The 26,296-nt window shown below is 49.6% G+C and overlaps 2 protein-coding genes across 8 annotated transcripts; both read right to left on the reverse strand.

The window, feature by feature from the left end:
- Positions 1–600: 600 nt before the first annotated feature.
- Positions 601–14,118, reverse strand: BUD13 (BUD13 homolog). 6 transcript variants are annotated; one of them, XM_065569068.1, is made up of 11 exons: positions 13,884–14,117; positions 12,175–12,268; positions 10,301–10,385; positions 8,858–8,915; positions 7,380–8,221; positions 6,243–6,598; positions 5,841–5,949; positions 4,240–4,378; positions 3,651–3,835; positions 3,155–3,236; positions 601–2,194 (listed from the first exon to the last, which is right to left on the reverse strand). In XM_065569068.1, exons 1-11 carry the CDS (start codon positions 14,009–14,011, stop codon positions 2,101–2,103), a joined length of 2,172 nt encoding a protein of 723 aa, XP_065425140.1. In that variant the 5' UTR covers positions 14,012–14,117; the 3' UTR covers positions 601–2,100. The 6 variants fall into 6 exon arrangements, with proteins under 6 accessions (XP_065425140.1, XP_065425139.1, XP_065425142.1 ...); XM_065569067.1 differs by having other exon boundaries at positions 10,301–10,381; positions 12,171–12,268; positions 13,884–14,116; XM_065569070.1 differs by lacking the exon at positions 13,884–14,117 and adding an exon at positions 13,428–13,716.
- A 1,841-nt stretch (positions 14,119–15,959) lies between these two features.
- On the reverse strand, positions 15,960–25,517 carry ZPR1 (ZPR1 zinc finger). Of its 2 annotated transcripts, XM_005299742.5 has the most exons (14): positions 25,131–25,517; positions 23,934–24,095; positions 22,632–22,722; positions 21,885–21,955; positions 21,588–21,674; positions 21,363–21,485; positions 21,006–21,059; positions 20,649–20,715; positions 20,115–20,185; positions 19,547–19,636; positions 19,191–19,301; positions 18,191–18,277; positions 16,873–16,938; positions 15,960–16,337 (listed from the first exon to the last, which is right to left on the reverse strand). In XM_005299742.5, the coding sequence occupies exons 1-14, from the start codon at positions 25,251–25,253 to the stop codon at positions 16,203–16,205; spliced, it is 1,338 nt and encodes a 445-aa protein (XP_005299799.1). In that variant the 5' UTR covers positions 25,254–25,517; the 3' UTR covers positions 15,960–16,202. The 2 variants fall into 2 exon arrangements, with proteins under 2 accessions (XP_005299799.1, XP_008163773.1); XM_008165551.4 differs by lacking the exon at positions 19,547–19,636.
- Positions 25,518–26,296: the final 779 nt, after the last annotated feature.

Genomic DNA, 26,296 nt, shown 5'->3' on the forward strand with positions numbered 1-26,296 from the left:
ATATCTCTGTTATAGAGGGCAAACAACTTGAGTTTACCCTGCATAAGCTTTATCCAGGGCAAAATGGATTTATTTGGGTTTAGACCCCATTGGGAGTTGGGCAGCTGAGTGTTAAACAGGAACACTTCTGTGAGCTGCTTTCAGGTAAACCTGCAGCTTTGGGGCAAGCAATTCAGACCCTGGGTCTGTGTCTGGAGCCAGACGGGAGTGTCTGGAGCCAGACGGGAGTGTCTGGAGCCAGACGGGAGTAGTCTTTGCACATCAGGTGGCAGCTCCCAAGGGGGGGTTCTGTGATCCAACCTGTGACACATACATCTATCTCAAGAGGGTAAAGGCCTACAACTTACATTGACTTAAAAAATCCAAGGGTTAATGTTTTTATCATCAATTCAAACAGCAGTAACCATAGTGAAAGATTGATATCTGCCCCATGCATAAGTTTATCTTACACATGTGTTTGGAGCTGGTCTTCACCAGGAACTTAAATCAGTAGAGCTACTTGTTTCAGTGCTGTGAAAAATCCACACCCCTGAGACACACTTATGCCCACTTCAACCCCACTGTATGTTTAAAGTTTAAAAAAACCACACCACACACAGAGCCAGCTAAAAAATATTATTTACAATTTTTCATCCAGGTTACAGGACTGTTAGAAATTTAACCTGTTAAATAAAAAAGGAGCATCGCCTTTTGACAGGGAGAAACCACTCCACAAATCACATTTCCTAAGAAAGCCTTTACCCTATCCCAAGACCCAGACTGCTACTAAGGCAAGGACCTTCCATGGAAACAGCTGGGGCATTCAACACTTTCTCTCTGCAAAGTAAAGAAAGAGAAAACTCCAACTGCCTGTGAGATCAGAGGTGCTTTCTCAACACATTGTCTCTACCTTAGCTGTGGCTCAGAGTCTTGGCAGAGCGGTCGTCTTTTCTGAAAGTCAGATTTCAGGTTTAAACTAACATGCAGACAGCAATGCTGTGACTATGCAACTGCCAAGCTAGCTTGGCCCTGTCAGCCCTCGTGATCGAGACCAACCCCTTGCCATCAGATGCTCAAAATAAAAATCACATTCAGGGCAGTACATTTAAACCCACTATTAACTGCATCTTTCCATGAGCAGTTAACCTAGACCAGCTGCCAGAGTTTCTAGCCAGGATGGGTTTGTTGTCAAATACAACAAAAGAGTTTCTCCTCCACACCCCTCTCTCCAAAAACCCCGTTTAGGAAGGGACCAGACAGTGATGTTCCACCATATGGAGCAAGGCATTGTAGAAAATATTCGTCTACTTAGCATAGCTCAGAACTAGGAACAGGAGGGGCTTTCACGGCCAGTCGGGGAATCCACATTGCAGGACAAAAGAGCCACTTAGCAATGACATCAGGCAGACTTGCTGGGGCACAACAGCGACAAGCCAGCTGATGGTATTAAACCTATGCTGCCACCACTGCCTACAAACCCCTGTTGAGCTCCCCACAGCTGAAATCTCAACTTCCAGTTTACAATCTTGACACACAAAAGCATAATTCTCAGAATGAGTTTTCTTTAATCCTCTCCGCACCCCAGAGAAGCACCTGAGATTTGGGACACAACTGAAAATCAGCAGATCCCAAAAACACCTCCAGGGAACCAAGAGTTTGGCTGAAAATAGGATTACAAATGTATTTACATATAATTTGTTAAAAAAATATTAATGCCAGAAACTGGTGTCTCTTCTGCATCTCACAGCAAGTCCAAGAGAGCAGAACTGCTCCTGCAGGTAGCTGGATACTGCACTTTCCGGCTGCTCGCAGTAAAGCTGTAGGAGTTCTTCTCCGTGCTCAAGGGACCCGAAGTTTTCCCGCCTTCTCCTCTCTGCCTGACTGGAGAGTGTGACCTGTTTTCATCCTCTTCCAGGAGCATCTTGAACTTTCCTTTAGAGGCAGCCTTCTCACCCCCAGGTAGTCCATTTTAACACTGAATGCTAAGTGTTAAAGAAGAGGTGTTCAAGGAAGAATGAGCCATTCCGTACAGCTCTTGCAATGTCATTAGGTTGTGCTGGGGTCTCACTTCCTCCCCAAAGGGGAGCCAGGAGCAGTCTTCCATATGGTTTTCTCTTTTGTTTACATGTCCTCAACACTCCACTTATATGCAAGCTCCTGAACTGCCTTCTTGCTGGCTAGCCTGGCAAAGCGCTTCTGTTCAAACCCATTGGACCTACAAAATAATATCAACAAGAGTGTGGGTTGGTGCACAATATACTTTACCAAGCCATTTCTGAGAAATGAAACCTTGTGGAATGACCAGATGGCTCAAGCTCCCTTCCATTTCTAGATTGCTGGCTCAGTTTCAGCCCCATCTGTAGTTAACAACAGCTGGTGCCATCTGGTGGCAGTTCAGTGGCCACTGTACAGCAAATTAGGTGGGTCTCCTTCCAGTTTTTCATGATAAATGTCCCGACTGCAAAGGCCACGTATCCCCACATTGGCAAGACAGGCAAACTATGGAGATAGGTCTCCCAGCCCATCATAGCAAGGGTCTGCAAATGTCAGCACTGAGGCATATTAGCAAGGGGGAGAGCAGGGTGTGGGAAGCACAGATGATGAGAAAAGGGCAAGTATTTTCTGTGAAAAATTAAAAACATTTCATGGAAAATTTTGATTTTTCATCAAACAAATTAAAAAACTGTTTATATTCAATACAAAAAAGAGCAGTTGGGGCCCTCCTCCCACCTCACTGGAAAAAAAGAGGGGGGGAGGCACCTGAAAAAAAACTGAAACCCAATAATTTGACATTTCAATTTGACCAACTATTTGTAAAATTGCAAACACAAACATTTCAATACCACTGAAAAGCCATGTTCACCCCCCCAAAATGCAAGCAGCTCTAACGAGAAGCCTGCAGTGCTGCTTGTCAACAGAGGACTCTGGTCTTCTGGGGTGTTGAGCCAGCACCTCACTCTGGCATGAAATTCACATCATTTAAAAAAAAGGTTTGGAAGCTCAGTAAGCCAAGAGACTGTGTGAAAACGCCTTTGTGTGCAGGCAGTACAGCATACTTCCCCCATGCCTTTGTCTGCGTTACCCTGGAGCTAAGGGTAAGCTCTTCAGGGCAGAAGACCATCTGTTACCTCTACCACCATGCTAGGTGCAATACAAACCGATGAGGAATGCCTACCTGTCCACTCCATCCCAGCGATACCCAGGCCATAAGTTAAACCTGTTCAGGGGAGGTGCTGGTCCATTGTACCTGGGCTTCTCTAGAGACACAGAAAAGCAGCAATATAATCCATTACTATTTCAGCTCAACCATGCGGTTACGTTATCATCAATCTAAAACAGCATACACACACATGCACTGACTGCTGAGCCAGCCAGCCAGATCGCTGAGCGCTGACCATTATTCATGGAGAACTTCCAAATACCACCTTTCATCTAGATGAACTCCGTTGGTTCACAAGAGCACAGCACTGTTGTTCACCTGGTCTCTAAGCCAATCAGAACACAGCTGGCCAACAACAGTACAGTGAGTCATTACCACTATTGCACTAACAGCCACCAAAAACAGACTGATCCGTTACGGTGAGTCTCGTGCTGTGCGTTTATTAACAGCCGCCTTGCTCATCAGTGCCTCACCTGAGCCCTGAACTGCCATAACCTAAGTACAAACCAACCTTTCTTATCCTTGCTCTCTTTGGCTTTCTTCTTTCTGATGAAGTTAGCCATGGGGTCCCCTTCTCTCTCCTTCTCGCGGAGCATCTGATCCAAGTCTTGGTCATCAATGTAACGAGCCAATGGCTTCTGCATCTCCTTTACGGCATCCTCCACATTCTGCTGCTGCTGCCTACCCTGGGCCAGGCTTGGAAAGAAACATACAAAGACTTATGGTAGAGCACGTCAGACCCAGGGCACATCCTACTGTTTGCTCAGTGCGCGTGGCTGATTGCAACCCTCTGCTACCAACAAGTGTACAGCACTCACAATCCACACACCAGTGCAGGACAGGAAGAGTCAAGAGATCTCTAAGATGATCGAGAACATTTGGTGTACAGGTCCAGAATCTCAGTGCCTGGTCACTGCTCCCTGGGAAAGGAGTCCAGTGGTCTCAGTCCAGTCACAAGTGGGCCTGCATCCATATCACTAAAACCACCTTCACAACGGCCATCTTTGTTGGCAACAGAGGTGTTACATCATTAGGGGGAGGGGATGTTATGCCATGGAAGAGGACTGAGCAGTTTGCTATTGAACTCCGGGGCTTCTTACCCCTTGCCCCACTTGGCATAGAGCTCATCTCTCTCAGATTTCGCCTCCGCCTTCTTCTGCTGCTCAAGTCGTTCCTGCATAAGGTCCCTCTTGCGGCCTGACTTGTCTCGAAAGACTGTTTCAGCATTTTGGGATTCATCTGAAGACATGAGAAGTTGCAGGTTAGTCATTTTAGAACATTTCCAACATCTCAAGTCAATTCAGTCCATCACTTCTACGCACTTCAACAGCCCTGTGTTTTGGTTGGCTGATGTATATTTTTTGTTTTTAAAGTATTCCAACCTCAGAAAAAGGTCACCAACCAGTAACGATAGAACCACAACCACCAGTTTCTAGCCACTGACCACAACTGTCCTTGTAGGTAGGCTTACTCAAATCTCAGTCTGACCCGGTTCTTTTAAGAATTGCTCACTGATCCTGCCTAGCACCCTGATGCAAGTCCCAAAAGCTTCAGCCCTCTCTATTATTATTTCATGGGGAGCAGTGCTCGGGGGTGGGAGGGTTCCACCATTTACATTTCATTTACTTTACAGGCCTAGGGCCCTTCATTTTCAGTTTTTATTTAATTTAATTTTTCCCAGGAATTTATCAGTGTTTATTACCGCAACAACAAAAACAGATGAAAAACAGTGCAAAAAACTATTAATAATGTGTCTGGGTAAGTATCAGGGTTTATTCTGGTGAACAGAAAGACGGGAAAAAAGTATTCAGTAGATTGATTAATGCTTTGAATTCCATTCAATGTGGTTTTCTACAAAACTAAAACAGATCTCAAAACACAATGCCACTTCTGAGTTTAAGAAAACAATATATCTCTAATCCCCAAATAAAACTTTTCATTTGAACAAGCAGTTTATTGTTGTAGGCTTAGAACTATGAGTCTATAAATATTTACATTTAATAATTGGGCCACACCGTTTGCAGTGCATAAACTCAACTTCATCCTTTTCTCCTGTTTTGGGGGTTTTCTTTAAACTTTTGAATACTTCTTTGTGTTCTGAAATGTATTCTGACAGATTTTAATTTTCTTCCCATTTTAGTGTGTCAAATCTTTAAACCGTTATCTGCTAACAGCTTGAAATGTGTACATGGCGGGCATGAGATGTATCAGTATGTTCGGATGCACACGCACTTCAGAACTTGCGGGCATGCCTGTTTCTTTATTGTGTGTATCTTCTAGACTAATACATAGCCTTACTTCAACAGGCAGTGTTGCATACACACACACAGTATTGTATTATCGGAATACATATCTCTCATGCAATGTGTTGTATTTTCCTAATAAAACAAGTTATTTTTTATATATTTGAATGATACAAAAGTAGGGTGAAAATGAGAAAAAAAATTAATACTTTTTGTAAAACTTGGGACTTTTTTGGTAAAAAAAACAATTTAAACTGAACACGAAGGGGCTTATACAGGCCCCATGACACCACCCTTGAAGGCCTTTCGGAGTGCCTAGATGCTACCCCACAGAGAAGCACTTCAGCCAGGGCCCACCACACCCCAAATCCCTACAACTAGCACAGAAAAAAGCAGTAGGAACCAGGCTGTAGGTTGAAAGCAGGTTGATGCCCATTACAGTCTCATTAACTCTTTACCTTCCAAGTGTTTGTTATTTCTATCATGTCTCCTGAGCTCCTGCTGTTCTCTCCGCAGCAGGTCGGCTGACACCAAGCCAGCTTTACCCCCAGAGAGCATCTGGCTGGCCTGCAAATCCAAAAGGGATACCACACATTACCACTAGCTGAAGGCTGTGGAGGCTCATCCATGTAAAGAGCTGGTGATCTCAGTCCAGTTCTTAGGAGAAATGTCCACATCACCAAGCCACCTCTCTCCCCGGGGCAATAACTGGCTCCCTTGTGGGCACTCTCAGCAGACACACAATGACTGAGTGGGGCAAGAGGGCAAAGCTATTCACTCATCCTTAGCAATGCTCACTGCAGGACGGGGTGAGACAAGTAGGGAGGGCAGCATAGGAAACTTATACCTTACAAGCTTACCCTCTGGTCCTCTCCTCTCTCCCCCTGGAAAGATCTTTTAGAATCTGGGCCTCGACGAGGAGGCAAGAGGCCAGGAGAGCTCTTTGAACCGTGGAGTTTCTTTCCAGCTGCCTGACTCCTTCTGGGAGGAGATAAATCAGAATCTGAAGACGTGTTCTGATTCCTCGTGGGAGGAGAGAGTTTGGAGGGGGAGTCACGGTGTAGCAGGCCTGGTCTATGACTGTTCCGCAGGGGGGAAAGGTCAGAATCAGACGAGTCCTGGGAACTCTTCCGTGCCAGTGAAGAATCAGAGTCATGTCTCTTGCGCCTTTTAGGCGACAGAGCCTGTTTAGGCTTTTTATTGGCTGGAGAAAAGCCTGCAATAATATGGAGATATGAAATTATAATCACAGAAGACATACAGTTTGGAGCCCTGTAAAAGCCTGGACATGCTAGCGTCTGAGGTGCGTCTCTGCAGAGCTAAACTAGTCAGTTTGGAAACCAGAAGAGATGTTAAACATGCCATGTGATAATAGACAGCTAAGCCCTGGGCACTCCTTTTAGACCTCTATATCAAGCACTGAGAACAGCCCCGACTGGTCCTGGAAGTTATTTTGAAAATCCCTCTTCTACACCTATAAAAATACTGGTACGTACACTTAGGTATAATCAGCATTGCTCCAATAGTTTCATTCCTGAATGAGGCTTTTTCCCATCAGCATGGGCTAGGTCAGCGGTCCCTAAGGCCACCTCTTCACGTGCGGGGAAAAAGGATATTGTTAACATTCGCTAACACGTGTTTGAAATAGTCTTCTCTTTGCGTGGGGTTCCTTTTACTCGCAATTTGCCTTTGATATAGGCACTCTGGGTTGATTTTTAACCCCTTGCTAAGTCTGTGCAGAACAGGACTGAGAGACTTAGCTTTACCATTACAAAACGTTCGTTACTGGGGATTTTTGTACTTCTTGTAAGGTAAGTCTAAGTCTTTCCATCTTTAACTTACCAAGAAACACTGATTCCAAATCCCACGGCTGGCAGCAGCGTGCAAACATGGTCACAGACGGGGGCCTGACAAATGTTTAGAAATAACACGAACTTGAGTGACTTGCTGTTCCCAAGAGCACCCGGCTAGCACTGAATGATCTCATACATACTCACCTCTTGTGCTGCTCTGTTTTTTCAGCCCACTAGGTGATCCAGTTCTCTTTCTCCAAGATGGTGATGTGGCTAGGTCAGAACTGTCTCTGTTCTTCCTGAGGGGTGAAAGATCTGGAGTTATCTGCCGCTTATGATGTGATGAGGACTTGTGTGGGAAGCCGGATCTCAGATTAGATCGCTCTCCTTGGATTCCTCCCGGTAGCGATTTGTCCATAGTTTTCTTGTTTTTTTTTCCTGACACTGAGTCGTGGTGGTCCGGCGAGTCGCGGCGCCCACGGCGGGGCGGCGACAGGTCCGGCGAGTCGCGGCGCCCACGGCGGGGCGGCGAGAGGCCCGGCGAGTCGCGGCGGCCCCGGCGGGGCGGCGACAGGTCCGGCGAGTCGCGGCGCCCACGACGGGGCGGCGACAGGTCCGGCGAGTCGCGGCGCCCCCGGCGGGGCGGCGACAGGTCCGGCGAGTCGCGGCGCCCACGGCGGGGCGGCGACAGGTCCGGCGAGTCGCGGCGCCCACGGCGGGGCGGCGACAGGTCCGGCGAGTCGCGGCGCCCACGGCGGGGCGGCGACAGGTCCGGCGAGTCGCGGCGCCCACGGCGGGGCGGCGACAGGTCCGGCGAGTCGCGGCGCCCACGGCGGGGCGGCGACAGGTCCGGCGAGTCGCGGCGCCCACGGCGGGGCGGCGACAGGTCCGGCGAGTCGCGGCGCTGATTCCTGGATAGAGACTCATCTGAAGAATCATGACGCTGCCTCCTGGGTGGAGAAATCTCAGGCGAATCATGACGACCTCTCCTGGGAGGTGATGGTTCAGATAAGTGTTTAATTTTCTTTTGTTTTGTGGTTTCTGAACTGGAAATAAAAACAAAACAAGAGGTTTGTAAAGCAGCCAGCAGGGTTTAAAGCCCTGCTGAATGAAGCGCTGGTTACCAATTCACATTTGGTTCTCAGTTTCACAGACAGACGTTCACACAGATTAATGCCTGAACTTGTCACCTCTGATCTGTCACTACCACGCCAAAAACCCCAAAAGGGTTCCTATACCTGGGCCCTCTGAGCTCCAGCCGGGTTGGCACTTAAATTCTACCGGAATCAATTTATGACCAATCCACTTAATAGTGGAAGGGGCTGAAACAGATGTTATGGGCAGTCGGAATATTTTCAGGAGTCATGTGAGAATTTAAAGATCCCAAGGCGGTTATGAAAAGGAGGGAACTCTACTGTCCTCATCACATTCCGGCTTTGCTTGCCAGCATGCAGCCACCTATATTTTCCCTACGTATTTAAATGACTATGGAATAAATCTGCTTCCTGTGTTAAAGTTCTGTGTATTATTTCTGTACACTGTATTAGACAGTTACTGCGTTCTCCCCCAGAGGTGAATGCATTTTAGCGCTGAATAAAGCAATCCTCATATATCCCTTACCTACATCATAAGGCTTAACTGTAAAGTACTGAGAGACCACAACCCCAGGCAAAGCCCCATACCTTGCTGTAGACTTGGCAGCTAGAGAAAGGTCTGAGCTTTGTGAATCTTCATTCTGATCTAAAAAAAAGAAAAGAATCATCACTTAGATTCTTATCATAGTGGACCACAAACTAAATATGAGTCAACAGTGTAACAGTGTTGCAAAAAAAGCAAACATCATTCTGGGATGTATTAGCAGGAGTGTTGTAAGCAAGACACGAAAAGTAATTCTTCTGCTCTACTCCGCACTGATTAGGCCTCAACTGGAGTATTGTGTCCAGTTCTGGGCGCCACATTTCAGGAAAGATGTGGACAAATTGGAGATAGTCCAGAGAAGAGCAACAAAAATGATTAATGGTCTAGAAAACATGGCCTGTGAGGGAAGACTGGGGCAGGACGATATGATAACAGTTTTCAAGTACATAAAAGGTTGTTACAAGGAGGAGGGAGAAAAATCGTTCTTAACCTCTGAGGACAGGACAAGAAGCAATGGGCTTAAATTGCAGCAAGGGAGGTTTAGGTTGGACATTAGGAAAAACTTCCTAACTGTCAGGGTGGTTAAGCACTGGAATAAATTGCCTAGGGAGGTCGTGGATCATTGGAGGTTTTTAAGAGCAGGTTGGACAAACACCTGTCAGGGATGGTCTAGATAATAATTAGTCCTGCCATGAGTGCAGGGGACTGAACTAGATGACCTCTCGAGGTCCCTTCCAGTCCTATGATTCCTCCATACAATGAGAGCACATCTCAGGATTTATGGGGTACATGCTTCTTCTGTTGGTGTTTCATTTTTCAGCTTGCAGAAGCAAAACACTCAGGGGAAGGGGATGGAAAGTTAGCCCAGACATGCTCCCTAGATGAAGTCAGACAGGGCTCCCTTCAAACAACTAAGAAGGCCCCTGCCCTCACATCTTCTGCAGATGATGACTACGCTCACTTTCACCCTCAGTTCCATTGATGACAACCTGACAACTGCAGGGCACCACCTTGCTGAAGTCAAGTTGAAGCTCTTGCCTTTATCTTCAAACCCATTCACAAGTCCCCCCATCCTCATCTCATCCTGTGTCCTACTGTATCCCATCAGCCCCTCTGTTCTCTGTACAATGCCAGTCCTGAATCTCTGTTCATTTCCTTCTATCACTCTCCATGTGTAATTTTCCATGCTGCCCTTTCCTGTGGAACACCCCTTCTAAGCCAAACCATCTCTCTTCGGTCAAGTCCCTCTTGAAAGCCCTTTTCTTCTGTAAGGCTCATAAGAAGATATATGTATTGAAATGTGGAATGAAAACCCTATAAAACCTAAGCCTCCTCCATCTCTGGGTTACCCAATGTTTCCTATCTTCTACATACCTATCTTTAAGCGTAAATTATTTGGAACAAGGACTTACTACATTTGTGGGGATTGAACCAAGCTGAATACTTTGCTGGGGATAAAACAACCACAGCCACCACTCCAAGCTTACCTCCTAAAAGCTTCCATTTACTATTTGTCCGGAATTCTTCCATCCGTTTCACTTCTTCTGGACGCTCATCAATAAACTCTGCTACCTGAATGCAACGTAGCAGAGTTACAACCCAGGAGATTTTCTACTCTCAAAAATAAACACACTCAGGCAACTAATGTGGTTGCCTGTAATCCTCGATTATTATGCTGCACAGACTTCGTGTACATTGATATCAAAACACACAATACTGCTAACGCCTCTGACTATGTATTAGTCTCTGGATTGTTCTCTGTAGCTCTAGAATGGAACACATCCCTTCCTACTTAAGTAGCAAAGTTTAGCTCACATCATCAATTGCACGGGCTTATTTGATTTCATTACAAGCGATTGTTTTAAAACATTTCAAAATATTTCTCTCATCTGTTGCTTTTGTTTTGCAACAGCTCTCCACTGCTTCTTTTTCATTTAAAAATCAATCTCTAAAGACCCACCATGTCAAGCAGTCTCAGCTCAAAATTTAGATTTGGCTCAAAAACAGGAATTAGCAAAAAAATTTCTATCAATTCCAATGGGAACTTTATTTGTCTGAAGGGAAGTTTTAGATCTAAACAGTATCTGTTCACCAGACACTGAAGTTGGGCTACTGCAAAAGAAGCAATAAGTGAAACTGATCAGTCTAATTAAAAAATGTTCCATATCTCAGGTGCTGTTAGTAACTCAAATAAAGGCTTTTAAAAATATGATTGTTAACTCAATAACAGCCCATTAAAAGTTGCTAGTGACAGTCTATCTACGCACAGTATGTCATTGGAACCTGAACTAGACAAAGCACAGGAGAATACGCTCTAGCACAGTAGTCCTCAACCAGGGGTCCAGGCCCCCCTTGGGGGCTGCGAGCAGGTTTCAGGGGGGCCTCCAAGCAGGGCCAGCATTAGACTCACTGGGGCCCAGGACAGAAATCCAAAGCCCCACTGCATGGGTCTGAAGCCCAGGTCCCTGAGCCCTGCCACCCGGGGCTGAAGCTGAAGCCTGGGCAATGTAGCTTTGCAGGGGCCCCTGTGGCATGGGGCCCCAGGCAATTGCCCTGCTTGCCACCCCTAACGCTAGCCCTTGGTTTTATATGCAGAAAAGCAGTTATTGCAGCACAGGGGGGCCGTGGAGTTTTTATAGCGTGTTGGGGGGGCTCAAAAAGAAAAAGGTTGAGAACCTCCTCTGCTCTAGGAAGCAATTACCCCCAGAAGAGGGACATGAGTCATAAAGCATAATAGTAACTGAAAAGCACTTAGAGACCTTCAGACACTGGGCATCCTGGATTCTCTATGGGACGTGTAGTGTAAAACAGCCCTTGTGCAGCCACATTTTTCACATATGCTCTGGAACAAATCTGACACTGATTAAGGCCAACAGAGTTGTACCCACTTATGCTACTGGTCAATTTTACGTTTGATTTCTGAACCCCCTTCACAGAACAGCAGCTCTGCAGGGTCAGCTGCTCTCTCCTTTTGCTATAATGTTGTTTTGTTAATTTTTTTAATGCAAGATAGAGACGTAGTATCAGTCCCTACCCGCAGTAGCTTACACACCAAATGCTCCCTTTGCTGATGGTTGTACAAGGCCTAGCCGAATGAGGCTCCAATCTGCTTTAAGCCTTTAGATCTACGGCAATGCATATATAAAACATTTGAATGCAAAATATCATTCTTTCTAGGATACTAATGAGATCTCTCTACTGTTAAACCAGACAAGTTATTCACTTTGTCCACTTACACAGGCAGCCATTCCCCCGGCAAGTGTTTCCCCCCATGATGACAGCAGGAAGTTTGTAGGGGTGCTGAATACAATTAGTAATTTGGTTTTTGATAGCACAAGCCTCCCGACCCTAGAGTACCCACCACAGGCAGGTCCCCTTCATCCTCTGCCTCCTCCTCTTTCTCTTGTGCAGCAGAAATGCTATTCCAGCTCACATCATCATCCACTATTCGCATCCTGAGAGGAGGGGGAGAAAGGTAGTGGCATTAGGAAATGACCATGGCTCAGGGGAGTACAAAGCAGATGAATGAAGCAATAAGAGGCATTTGTGTCCAATGTATGCAACTCAGGTGGCAGGCAAAAGAAGGACCCTCAGAGACACAGCAGTTGCTTTTTGCATCCCCATAGTCCACTGTGGTAAGAGCAACTGCCCCCAATCAGCTACCTGGGGGGGGGGGGGTGCTCTAGATCTACCTCTCCCCTGACCCAGTGAACAGTGCAGGGGGAGCAAGAAAAGAAGCTACACAAGCCCCAAATCCCCTAACACACACTGGAGATAGGGATAGGTACAGGGGTTCCGGTCTCAGAGGCAGGGGAGATACTTGGTGGGGCCCCATGGTTAAGGGGTTACTTGGGGATCCTTCAGAAGTGAAAGTGGGGGAGATCTCACAGATTCCAAGGGCAGACGGGACCATTGCGATCATCTAGGTTTTCAACCTGCGGGCAGCTTGTGGTCCAATCAGCACAGAGCAGCAGCCCATGTGACATCCTCAGAGCCATACAGATAGTATTGGATGCAGCCCACAGTGGTAAACAGGTTGAGAACCTGACCTCCTATATAGCATAGGCCAGGGAACTTTACCACAATAATTCCTAATCTTCTATAAAAACATCCAGTCTTAATTTTAAAAACGTTTGAGATAGAAAACCTTGGTAAGTTATTCTGATGGTAAATTAGCCTCACTCTTAAAAATGTACGCCTTATTTCCAGTCTGAATTTGTCTAGTTTCAACTTCCAGCCACTGGATCGAGTTCTACCTTTCTCTGCTAGATTGAAGAGCCCGTTATCACATATTTATTCCTCATTTAGGTTCTTACAAACTGTAACCAGGTCACCCCTTAACCTTCTGTTAAGCCAAGTAGTCAGAGATCCTTGAGTCTGTCACTATAAGGCAGTGGCTCTCAACCTTTCCAGACCACTCTACCACTTTCCAGAGTCTGATTGGTCTTGCGTAGGTACCCTCAAGTTTCACCTCCTGTTCTTCTCACTTAAAAAAGACTTGCTTACAAAATGAGACATAAAAATACAGACGTGGCACCGCCCACTAGTACTGAACAGCGGCTGACTTTCTTGTTTTTAGGAGATAATCAACTGAAATATAACTATTGCACTTACCTGTATTTCAGTGTATAGGAGAGAGAGCAGCACAAACAAGTCATTGTCTGACATTTTAGTTCGTACTGGCTCCACTAGTGCTATTTACGTGGCCTGTTGTAAAACTAGGCAAATCTCTAGAGGAGCTGATGGACCCCCCGGCAGACCTCAGCGCATCCCTGAGGGAGAACCGCTGCTACAGGGCACATTTTACAACCCATTCATCATTCTCATTTCCCTAAGCGCGGTGGGGGAAACCCGGGGGGGGGCGTTGCCAGGGGAACCCTTAGGGCAGCGTGGGGGGGTCCTGGGAGCAAGGGGGGGCTAAGGGCTGGGGGAGCGCAGGGGGCCGAGGAGGCCCTGGAACGGGAGGGGACCAGGGCACCCCAGAGGCAGGGGGACCCCGAGGAATCCGGGGGGGCGGGGGGAACCCGGAAGCGGGGGGAGGGGCGATCCCCCCCCGGCCCGGCCGCTCACCCCCTGCCGCTGCTCCCCGGCGGTTTCTTCCTCCGCTTGCGCCTGCCGCCCTCCGGCTCGGCCGCGGCCGCGGCCCCGCCCAGGTAGCGCCGCAGGTACTCGGCCTTGGACAGGCCCGGGGCCGCCATTGCGGAGCGGCGCAGACGGGTCGGCGGCGGGGACAAAACAGCGCGAGGCGCGCCCCGGAAACCGACTGGCCCCCGGCCGCTGCACGTGGGGCGGGGCGGGCGGGCGCGCGCTGCCGGCTGTTCACGCGCTGCGCGGGCGTGTGACGTACAGGGAGCGCTGGGAGGGGGCGGGGCGGGGCACGCGGCTCCTGCAGCGGGGAGTTCCCTTGGTCTGCCCCGCCTGAGCCGGGGGAGGGGGGAGAGGGTCAGTGACTGGGGGCGGGGGGGCGGGTAAGGGAGCTCCATAGGCTGCAGCAGGGTAAATTATTAAAACTGCCTCTCCAGCCATTAAAAACTCAGGTAAGGCAAAGGGCCCTGCTGTCTGCAGCCTTGTGGGGGCGACCCCCCAGGCTAGGTTATAAGGAAGGTTAAGATTTTGTCATGGAGAGTTTTCGTAATGGCACAGATAAGTCCCAGGCCACAAAGACAATTCACAGAAGGCCAGGACCTGGCTGACTTTTACTACTTAAAAAAAAAGTCCATGACAAACTGAAGAGCTCAGCTATGGGGTCTCCCCACTGGGCACAGGGAGTTTTGGAGGGTCCTGCTGGCTGCCATCCACAGCTCCCAAGCTGCCATAGGCTGAAATCATAGATTCCATGGCTTGCACAACCTCCATGTAACAAAAAACACACCATAGCTGTCATGAGAAGAAGCCAGCATCCTCTTTGCTCCTACAAGTGGTGCAGAAGAGGGCAGTACAGCTGCCCCATTTTATCTCAGAGGGAACATTAAACAAACCCTGGTAGTTATTGTCACATTACTCCTTTTTTATTTTGAGCAAAGCTGAGTACATTGAACTGCATCTACACTGCCAAACCCCTTCTGTGGGGGAAGCATTAGCCATAATCAGATTGTGTTGATCCCCTATTAATCATTGTTAGCTTTCCTTCCCACCCTTCAAACCCAAGCTTCTCTGTGCTTGAAGTCTTCTCAGATGTGAGCTCGAGGACATGCACAAAAAAACAAAATGACACATGAACTATGCAAAAGCAATACTTGGTTTAATACTTTACATGGGAACAGATTACAGAGACAGTGAGTAGGGTTACCATTCGTCCGGATTTACCCGGACATGTCCTCCTTTTGTGTGCTAAAAATAACGTCCGGGGGGAATTTGTAAAGCACTCACAATGTCCGGGATTTCCCCCCTCCTCCGGCAGAGCGAGCGGCTGGGAGGGCTGCAGGAAAGTCCCGGGCTGGACTCCGGAGCAGCTTCCTCCTCCCACCCCCCACCCCCCCCGCATTCTGAGCCGGCCGGCAGCTCCTCCTCCTGCAGCCCGCTCCGGCAGCCCTGTGCAGGGCCAGGGACCGGGTTTTGTGTTGTGCAGGGGAGCTCAGCCATGTGTCCGGCTGGCACAGAGCCCAACACCCTGTTCTGAGCAGCAGGGTAAGGGGGCCAGGGAGGTTCTGGAGGGGGCAGTCAAGAAATGGGGGGGGGCTTTTGGAGGGGAGTGGAGAAAGTTTTGGGCAGTCAGGGTACAGGTAGGGGGTAGGGTCCTGGGGGGCAGTTGGGGGGGGTCTTAGGAGGGGGCAGTTAGGGGACAAGGAACAGGGAGTCTTAGGTAGGGGGTGGGGTTCTGGAGGCCAGTTAGGAGCAGGGGTCCCAGGAGGGGGCAGTCAGGGGACAAGGAACGGGGGGAGGGTTGGGGGTTCTGGGGGGGCGGGAAGTGGGAGGGGCAGGGGCGGGGCTAGGGCAGGGCTCCTCCCGTCCTCTTTTTTGCTTGTTGAAATATGGTAACCCTAACAGTGAGGGTGGTTTTCATTTCAAATTAGAAGTGTACCATCAGTCTGGAGCCACTAGCTGCAGAGCCAACAGCTGCTCAAGGAGGGGCTCGACTGATCCCAGTTGATGCATTTACAGGTGTGCAGTGAGACAAAGAACACAACTGAAACCCAGGCAAACAGGTTGTTTACATTTTTCTTTATACAAGTATAAACCTCCAAAACAATTAACAGACTCAGAACTTTTGACCTTAAAGGCTGCCCACCTGCAAACTTCCAAAAAGTAAATTAAGCAGGTGTACCCTCCAGCTGTCCAACAAAAGGAAAAAGCTTGCTTCCAGTGCAAGACAGGGCAGCTCCTTAGCCCTATTGTAATTAGTAATAACTTAGTGAAAAGAGTTTGGCTTTTCTGTCCCTCCGTGTGCTGCTACCGCTCAGAGGTCAGCCCAGTTTCATAGCCCTCAGTTCGCATGTCATTGAGGCCCAGATCCTCATTCTGTGCAAACGTCCGCTCATAGTGCTCCACTTTTAGCTCTGGATCTTCTTCTGGAGCATAGACGTTCTTCGGTTCAAAGAGAAAGAGAGAACATTAGTTGTGGTTTGGTATGGGTCAGAGCCTAGCATAGCTGCATGTGCTGCACTCCTCTGGCAAGTCTCAGCCAGGGATCACTAAGCATTTTACAGATAATAGTTGAGCCTTACTCTCCCTTTTAGGAAGGCAAGGATCAGCCCCTTTAGAAGTGAGTTATGTGAGGCAGAGAGATCAAGTGACTTGCCCAAGCTCCAAAAGTCAATAGCAGACAGAAGCAGAGTGTTAGGATCCTAGCTCTCAGCCCCCTGAAGAACCATGCATCTCATTTTTTCCTACCACCAGCAATGGGATCACCTCCTGGAATGGAGGCAACCAGTTAAGGCACAGGGGCATGGAGGTGAAATTCTCTTCCCACCTCAGTCCACCTCCAAAGTGATTCCTTGGTTGTTTTCAATAGCATGGGGGGGGAGGAGAGAAGAGAAGAGAAAGAAGGTGTGCATCTGTGGATTTCTGCATTCAGAAGACCCTAAAAAGGAAGTCTCATTACAAGTGCTCAATACTCTACCTGAAGGTAGCTGTTCCCTGCAGGATCATCCAGAATGAAGTGAGCCTCCATGTGACCCTCCATAATCTGAGGAAACAAAAAGGCAGATTAACAGCTTCAGCACCTTTGCTAAAGAGTTGTCAGGACCCCACATGCTCCATTTTAGCAGTGATCAATCCTAAAATCCAAGTCTCTGCTGCATCTTGCAGGTTGTCATCACCACACTCACCTATGCAGAGGAGCTACAGAAGCCTTATACACCACTCGAAGAATGCACAGTGCTTTCTAGACAGAACATTTCCTGTGCATAACAGCATTCACTCAAGACAGGACATGCTTCAGGTGAGGAGGCTTAGAGCAGGACAGAGTTCCAGGCATAGGAAGCCGCATGATAGCAGTGCTTTGCTATCTAGTGCCTGTTCAGATCATGAACAGTTGCAACATTTGAAGGTTTGAGTAGTCTGGTGTAACGAATTAAGAGAGTGTGTGTCTCCCAGCCCCATTATCCAAGATGTTCAGGAAACATACTGCAAGCCAATGACGATCTGTAAATAGAAGTGCAGCTTCTCACAGCTGTCCACACTGGACAAGGAAGCAGTAATCTAATAGGGCTGTGCCTCCATCTCCCAGCATGCAGTGCTCCATCTTGACACACACACCCCCCGCCGCCCATCAATTGGATCGCTGCATGCTGGCAGACACAGCCAAAGCGTATTATATTACTCTTCTGAATACTGGCTACTAGAATACTAATACAGCCAGTGATTTGATCCAAGTCCATGATGCATATAGTTCTAGGTACTAGATTTGGAGATCCTATGGCATGGAGGTGCCCCAGAGCATTAGCTCAATGTACATGGGAAGTTAGCCCCCTTTGGCTTGGACTGTATTGCAGCATGGCTGGTTTGCCTCATTTCAGTGAAAGGAAGGCTCTGCCCAATCTTTAGGTGGCCCAGAGGAGGGATGCTGATCTTTAGTCAAGTTTATGTGATGGTCTGAGGTCAGGGCAAGCTTCAGGATTACTGCCTTCATTGGGTGCAAGCATGTTGTGTTAGGAGGTACTCCCTGCTTAATGATATATGGAGCAACATCAGTGGTTCTGAAGCAGGAGCCCCAAGCCCCCTCCCTGCAGAAGGCTTATAGCATGGCTACACAGGACACTGATGGAAGGTGGGAACTGCGAACAGGATGGCAGGGTAAGGAGGGGTAACCTTTACATGCCTGCAGAGATTCCCCAAAGTTACACACTTCAGACTTGCAGCAATGCTGCCAAAGAACACATCTGAGCAGGTCAGTCATTTGCCAGGTTCGGTGTGAATAGGACACCAAAGTTACTAACCTGATATACCTTTCTGCCAAACTCTTGGAGCTTCTCCACTCTGCTTGGAGTAGAGCTGTCCCCCAGAGTGAAGGGGTTTTTCACAATCTGCAACAGAAAACAGGCTCTTTCACACTGTGCCACACTGAGTTACTATTGTTGAATACTTCGTGATACCTGCACATGAACCATACCCAGCCTGGCTCAGTGCATTCAGGGGAGCCCTGGGAAGTCCCTAGTTAACAGGAATTGGCAGCCTTCTACAATAGCATGCTGCTCTAGGTAACCCATAATAGGCCTTTGAAAGCGCGTTCCTGTCTTTAGATCAGTCAAGGGAAGTCCTGCAGCTCAGCTCAGAGTGGAGAGGGGTGTCTTAAGAATCAAGATCTACAGGGCAGAGGCCCTGTACAGAGTGATCTCAGTCACACTGTGCACTGGTTACAGATCTCTTTGTTTTCAGAACCTGATGTAGGAGCTAGAGGGACACTGTCTGTTCCATCTACTATGACCTCAGCCACCCACTTCTACAGCCTGCCTTCCTGTGGGCATCAGTGTGCCAGAACAGAGTAGGCATTAAGCTATGCCACATATCAGAGCTGCCCTCAGTTGTTCAGAAGGAGGGAGCCAGGGCTGGCAGCACATCCAGAGCCTAGGGAGGGAGTGATTGATGCCGCTCTCAAGTAACCCTCTGATTCATGCACTGATTTGCTCTAGGGAGCAAGGTGTACAAGAACAGTTGGAGTGAAAAATGGAGAAGGGGAGGGAAGAATTCTGGAAGGACAACCCACCTCTCTCCAGAAGAGGATGCAAGCCACTGAGTGGCTGATGTGCTCCCCCCTCTCCAGGCAGGGTGAGTGAAGGCTGCAGCATAACATGAACAACTGCGTTCAGTGGTGCTACGCACTTGCGCAGCATATCCAAGTCTACAGGAAGCTACAGGTACTCAGCACTCATGGGGTCTATGCATCCCAAATACAGGTACAGACCTCAGCTAAACAGGAGCTTAATATAGGCCACTTACCAGATTTCGGATATCTTTCAGCAGCCCCTCCAGAGTAGTGAATTTCCCTCCCAGCGCTCCCATGCCAAGCTCGAACTCCAGCTCTGGAATTTCCACACTACACGTCTCTGACTGTAGAGAACAGAGACAGACACATGGTATGCTTAGTTCCAGGTCATCCAAAATGGTGATGTGCTAGAGAGCAGCTTCCATCTGAGAGCCAAGACCACAGAAAGTCTATGGTGAGCTGGGAATAAATCCCAGAAGCTCTAACTAGGCCCCACTCCCTTCATCAGCAGGGCCAAATTGAGAGAAGAGGTCCCAAGAAGCAGCCACACACATTTAGAGATTATCAGATATCTGAAGGAAGAGACTACCTTTAGTAGATCTCTTGTCATGTCTGAAGGGTCTGTAACACGAAGGGTGATCCTGGTACCCAGCGGTTCTATTGCTCCTCCAGATTTAACCTAGAGACAATCTGTTAGAGTTAGTTTACAAGTGACAAAAGAATTCAGAATACTTTAATCCTCTTGCCACTACAGTGTGCTTTAATAGTTGGTGTATGTCTTGCATCTAAGACCCTGCAGTGGGCCAGCCAGATCTGGGGTCAGTGCCTCAGCCTTAGGTTTAGGACAGATTTTTGGGGATAGAAGGGTTAGTCTCCAAGTCAGCCACTTAGCTGATTAACATATTGTGACAGAGCTGCAGGTATTTGTTCCCATGCTAGCCACTCAGCTGCTGTGGTCTTACCCACCTGAGTTTGCTACAAAAGACATTTAACAAACTCCATCTCTCCCAGTCTCCTCTGTCCGACATGTGATCCAGGAAGCCAGATTATGATAAGGAGTGGGGTGCAGGCAGGGGACAGACAGAAAATTCAACCCCTTTGGAGAGCACAGAAGGGTGGCATGTTCCGAAGACGACATGGTCAGGTTTGCAGCTCACCTCATTTGTCCTGTGCCCGCAGGCCTCGCAGTTTGTAGCCATGATGATCACTTCCTTGAAGTGTGGAATTTCTGGGACAGACCGTTAGGAAGTTTGCCTGAAATACCTCCAAGACAAAGAACTTCTGGCTTCCTTACAGAGAACTAAGCTACTTCCCAGCCCTGTCAGCCTTGCCACGCAAGGATGCAACTGCCTTCAAAAGAGCATTCAAAGGAGATTAGCATATCAGTGCCAATGCAGGTACTGAGCACCAATGCAGAGAGTCATGTTGACAGGCACTAGTAGATTTCCAGCCTTTTGCTCCTATTTAATGGGATCATCCATCAGGATTAAAACATGAGTTTGTTTCCAAGCTATAAGTAGCACTTAGCTGTGTCTCCGGAGTCACAGACTTTCCTATCCTGGGTCAGACCTTTAAGCCTCTCTCTGGCAGAATACAAAGCACCAGGCCTGTGCACAATACTGAACCCCACCCCCTCTGCACAGGAGGAAGAGGCCAATTTGTACGGTCACATAGTCCCATCAGAAGGATACGCACTAGCTTCATGTTAGTGTTGGCTGGGGCGTTACACTCAGGACAGTTTGTGTTGAATTGTAACACCTGCAATAGAAGAACACAATGAAGAGTCTGATCTGTTGCACTATGAGCACTTACTTGCCTAAAGACAGATACCAAAGAATATTGCAACCAGGAGCAACGCATGAATTTAGCTTCCATCTGGATACTTATGGCCCTGATCACTGTAGCTTAGAAAGAGAATTAGCCCAGCAAATGGGGCAGTTTAGGTATCCCTATCTATGTGCCCAATACCACATGCTCCTCAGAGCAATCAGGACAGAGCTACAATCCAGTTAGCCAGCTCCAAGTGGCCAACAAGGAACATTACTCACTTCATTCCTCAGATCTTCCACAGAGTCAGCTGGGTTCTCATCAGTCTCCTCCACCTGAAACAGCATAGAGGCCAGTATCAGTATGCCAACTCAGACAGTTATACGTCATACATCTTCCCATTCATGGATCTCTGAACAGACTTTGGGGCAGGGTGGAAGAGAAGAATGCCTCTGCTACTCAGCAGCATCCCCTCTAGCATATAAAGGAGGGCACAGACTAGGATTTGAAGGGCATTTTGCCCTTCTGTTATGGAAGACAGGGACTGCAAAGCAGGAATGAGGGAAGAGCTAACATACACCTGCCAGGCCTCCCCTCGCTTCTGACTTTAAGACACCTTCCCCACCCAGACGCAATACCTCAAGTCCAAGCATAGCATCCTGTTGGGCAGTCCTCCTGTAATGAGTAACCACAAGAGCGTCATCTTTCTGCGGCGCACGAGGATTCTCCACAAAGCTGTTACCTGAGGGGTCGTCTATGATCTGACAGAAGGAAGTATAAGGAAAGTCTTCAGGAATTCTCCCTGTTTTGCCCCCAAAGAGAGAGGGGCAGATGCATTCCCTCACCCTCCTGCTAATACTTACAAAGGTGAAAGAAGAATCCACTTCCTTCAGCTGCTTGAGTTTGCCAATAAACTCATCTATTTTTCCTGCCACATCTTTGTCTGCTGCCTGTGAAAGGAGAGACACTTAAGATCGGATTGGATCTTTGGTACCAGCCTAGACCTTCAGATAGGCCTGTCACAGGCACAATGGTGAGCCAAGAAGTGTTCTCAGCTCATCTAGTAGGGGATGTGTAACCGTGATAGGTGCAGAATTTGTAGTTAAGTGTAAACCATAAGCAGACATCTGTTTTGAGATTCCCTTCTTACAGCACCTTACCCTGCGGACTGGCTGATCCTGTTCCAGGCCAGCGACAGCTCTGTCAATTATTCCCTCGATAGTGGTAAGAGCTTGATAGAGGAAGAAAACAGACCTAATTAAAGCATTAAGTACACCAGAGCAATGTTGTTAATCTTCTAAATTTATCATCCCCAGCCCACCAGTCCTTCCTAGAACTATTCATTCCCCCAGATGGGAAAACAAGAACTCTTAAGAGCGCCTGTTTTTTTGCCCTGGAATGTCTAGTCTCTTCCCTACTCGGACAGCACCATCCAGCTGCAGATTCACCATGCACACGTCAGTGGACAGAAGCCCACACCTCCGATAGAAGAAGCTGCTGCTGCCCACATGAGAAGCATCCATGAAGGAAGAGACGCCTCAGGGCTAGGCTGTGACACTGTCTCCAAGACACTGCAGGATTTGGGGGAAGTGAGCTTTCAATGCTAGGCACTGACGAGCAGCAGGATAAATTGGGATCCAGAGTACAAGAACGGGAGCTATTTAAGACAGTAATACCACAGAGCCTAGCTCTACCCACCTCCATCCATTATCCATACAGCCATCTCAGTAAAGCTGGGCATAAACTGATTCACACCAGTACAAAGATCCAAACCCTTGTCTAGACTAGGTCATACTCAGATACAGAGTAGCCATCCATTCCAGTAGCCAAAAGTTGTTGTTATACCAACACCTCTGCTAAGCTACCAGCCACCCCAAGCCACATGCGAGCTCAGATTACATACCTACCTCCTTTCTGAGAAAACGCAGGAATTTCAAAGTCTAGCTCTGGGATTCTAGCCGTGGCACAATCTGTCTTCACCACTTCCCTATTCATATCCTGGACAGAACAATTTATAGGAAAGATTAAAAATAAAGCTACAACAGGCCAGGAACCCTACACACGCTGAGCAAATAAGAATGAATTCAACCCTGAGAAGCACATGAGAGGATGCTTACAACTGTGTTCCCAAATAGAAGATCATTCACACACACAGTGAAACCAGTGTTTCCATTCACTGTCTCCCTGGGCTGCTTCTCCCACCTATTATTTTCCCATACACCTAAGTTCATAAGTAGAAAGTTACACTTGGATGGTTGCCACCCCCCATCTGCTCTGCCCACCTTGTAAGTGCAGATACATTAAAGCATCAATGAACCCGACAAAAACAACAAACAACAACCTTTTCTGATCATAGCTGCCACGCATCAGGGCAAACACTGATCCACTGACTGGCTCTCCCTTCCTCAAATGCTCACAATGTCTCCACAAAATAGCCTGTTCTAGCATGTTGTGTGGACATCTTACACCAAAGTACTTCCCAGAGAGTCAGCATCCCATTAATGAGCAGCTGATAGTGTCTCATTAAATATTAGTTACTTTACAATAGTCAGAGAAGCAGATTTGCTGCTGTATTGTACTCTGAGGGCAGCTGTGACTTATACGCAAGTATTCACAGTCCTAGGGTCTTGGCTGGAGCCTGCTTACCTAAATTCCACCCCTTTCAACCCACGCTATACTTTCAGTCAGGATGCACAGGCACCAAACATGCTCTTCAGAGATGCAGACAGCCCAGGATCAGCCACTACATTTCAACAGGCATCAGAAGTGTAACCTGTGCTTATTCAGTGGGGCACTCCTTCCCCCTTCAGTGACTGGGCAATAGGTAGGTTCATGAGCCTGCTACAACATTGACTAGAAGAATTGGGTCTACTAGGTCAGGCAGTAGGTACTCAGGCTTTTATAGCACAAGGCCCCAGATTCAGTCTGCACGATCAACAATATACTCAGGGGCTTCCTATTATCTCACAAGTGCTGAACGCTTAAAGTCAGGCTATTTGTATCCCCCAAGCTGAGGCTTTTGAGAGCTTGGCTGTTTTTCCACAATTATGTTTTTATTGATCCAGACAAGGCCAGTGGCAACTAGGATACCTCAGAATTGCCAGGACATCTTCCACCCTGCGCTAAGACGCTACCTGCCATCAGGTCTGGACCTGGACCTGCCCCCGGCTCCCTCCCAGAGCAGCCGAAGCGAAGGGGCCCTGGCTCACCTGCCGCGCAGTAGCCGCGAGGGTGTAGCGCACCCCCTGCTCCTGGATCCGCCCCACCGACTGGATCTCGGTGTTGGACCACGCGCAGCTGCCGCAGGTAAAGGAGCTGACGATGATCTCTTTGAAGAAGGGGATCTTGGTGAGCAGCAGCCGAGTCACCCCCTGGAAGAACAAAGCCAAGGGAACATGGAGCAGCTGCCCCCCCCCGCGCGCGCCCCGGGCCAGGGGGAGCAGCTGCCCCCCCCCCCCCCGCGCGCCCCGGGCCAGGGGGAGCAGCTGCCACCCACCCCCCCCCGCGCGCCCGGGGCCAGGGGGAGCAGCTGCCACCCACCCCCCCCGCGCGCCCGGGGCCAGGGGGAGCAGCTGCCACCCACCCCCCCCCCGCGCCCGGGGCCAGGGGGAGCAGCTGCCACCCACCCACCCCCCCCCGCGCCCGGGGCCAGGGGGAGCAGCTGCCACCCACCCCCCCCCCCCGCGCGCGCCCGGGGCCAGGGGGAGCAGCTGCCACCCACCCCCCCCCCCCGCGCGCGCCCGGGGCCAGGGGGAGCAGCTGCCACCCACCCCCCCCCCCCCGCGCGCGCCCGGGGCCAGGGGGAGCAGCTGCCACCCACCCCCCCCCCCCCGCGCGCGCCCGGGGCCAGGGGGAGCAGCTGCCACCCACCCCCCCCCCCCGCGCGCGCCCGGGGCCAGGGGGAGCAGCTGCCACACCCCCCCCCCCGCGCGCGCCCCGGGCCAGGGGGAGCAGCTGCCACACCCCCCCCCCCCGCGCGCGCCCCGGGCCAGGGGGAGCAGCTCCCGCCCCCCCCCCCGCGCGCGCCCCGGGCCAGGGGGAGCAGCTCCCGCCCCCCCCCCCCGCGCGCGCCCCGGGCCAGGGGGAGCAGCTCCCGCCCCCCCCCCGCGCGCGCGCCCCGGGCCAGGGGGAGCAGCTCCCGCCCCCCCCCCCCGCGCGCGCCCCGGGCCAGGGGGAGCAGCTCCCGCCCCCCCCCCCCGCGCGCGCCCCGGGCCAGGGGGAGCAGCTGCCCCCCCCGTACTCCCGTACCCCCCCGCGCGCGCCCCGGTCAGGGCGAGCAGCTGCCCCCCCCGTACTCCCGTAACCCCCCGCGCGCGCCCCGGGCAGGGCGAGCAGCTGCCCCCCCCCCCGTACTCCCGTAACCCCCGCGCAGGGCGAGCCCCGGGGCGGCCCCTCCCCGGCCTCACGTTGCGGTAGCAGCTCATGCAGAGGGACTCGATCTCATCCGGCTGCTGCTCCTCGTCCTCGGCGCTGAGGGGCCGGAACAAGGGGCCGCCCCGCACGGGCTCCAGCTCCCCGATCGCCGACATGCTGCTCGCTGCTTCCGCTTCCGCCTCCCGGCCACCCTCTGACCCGGAACTTCCTTAGCGGGCCACGCCCCCTGTGTAAAGCGATTGGGCGGGGCGGAGGGGGAGCCGGAGCGCTCCGCGGGCCTCGTGGGGCGGGAGGAACGCCTCCGCTACGTCACGTGACGCAGGGCTACTCCCACACAGGCTTCAGGGTTGGGCGTAGGCCTCAGCCTGGCACAGGGGATGGCAGGAGGCTGAGGGCGCGCACACCTCACCAGCCTATTCCTAGCAATGATTTGGGAAGAGGGGTGGACAGTCAGGGGGCAAAGTTTGCAGACGCTACAAAATTATTCAAGATCGTTAAGTCCAAAGCTGACTGCAGAGAGTTACCAAGGGATCTCACCAAACTGGATGACAGGGCAACAAGATGGCAGCTGAAAATCAATGTTGCTAAATGCAAAGCAATGCACGTTGGAAAACATAATCCCAACCATACATAGAAAATTGATGGGGGTCTAAATTAGGACAACATCAGTTCAGTGTGGACCAGCCGTCAAAAAAGTTAACAGAATACTAGCAACCATTAGGAAAGGGATAGCTAGTAAGACGGAAAATATCACACTAGAACTGTATAAATAACTATATATATAACTATATAAATCCCCAGAATATCCACATTTTGAATACCGCACACACACCCCATCTCAAAAAAGTTATATTTGAATCAGAAAAAGTACAACAATAGCCAACAAAAATGTTTAGGCGTATGGAATAGCTTCCCTATAAGGAGAGATTAAAAAGACTAGGTCTGTTCATTTTACAGATGAGACAACTAAGGGAGGATATGATAGAGGTCTATAAAATCATGAATGGTGTGGAGAAAGTGAATAAGGAAGTGTTACTTTCTCATAACACTGGAACCAGGAATCACCCAATGAAATTAATAGGCAGCAGGTTTAAAACAAAGATGGGGAATTGCTTCACACAACTCACAGTAAACCTACAGAACTCATTGCCGGGAGACATTGTAAAGACCAAATGTGTAACTGGATTAAAAAAAGAAT

The sequence above is a fragment of the Chrysemys picta genome, chromosome 16 (genome assembly GCF_011386835.1).
Source record: "Chrysemys picta bellii isolate R12L10 chromosome 16, ASM1138683v2, whole genome shotgun sequence".
NCBI classification, from domain to species: Eukaryota; Metazoa; Chordata; order Testudines; family Emydidae; genus Chrysemys; species Chrysemys picta.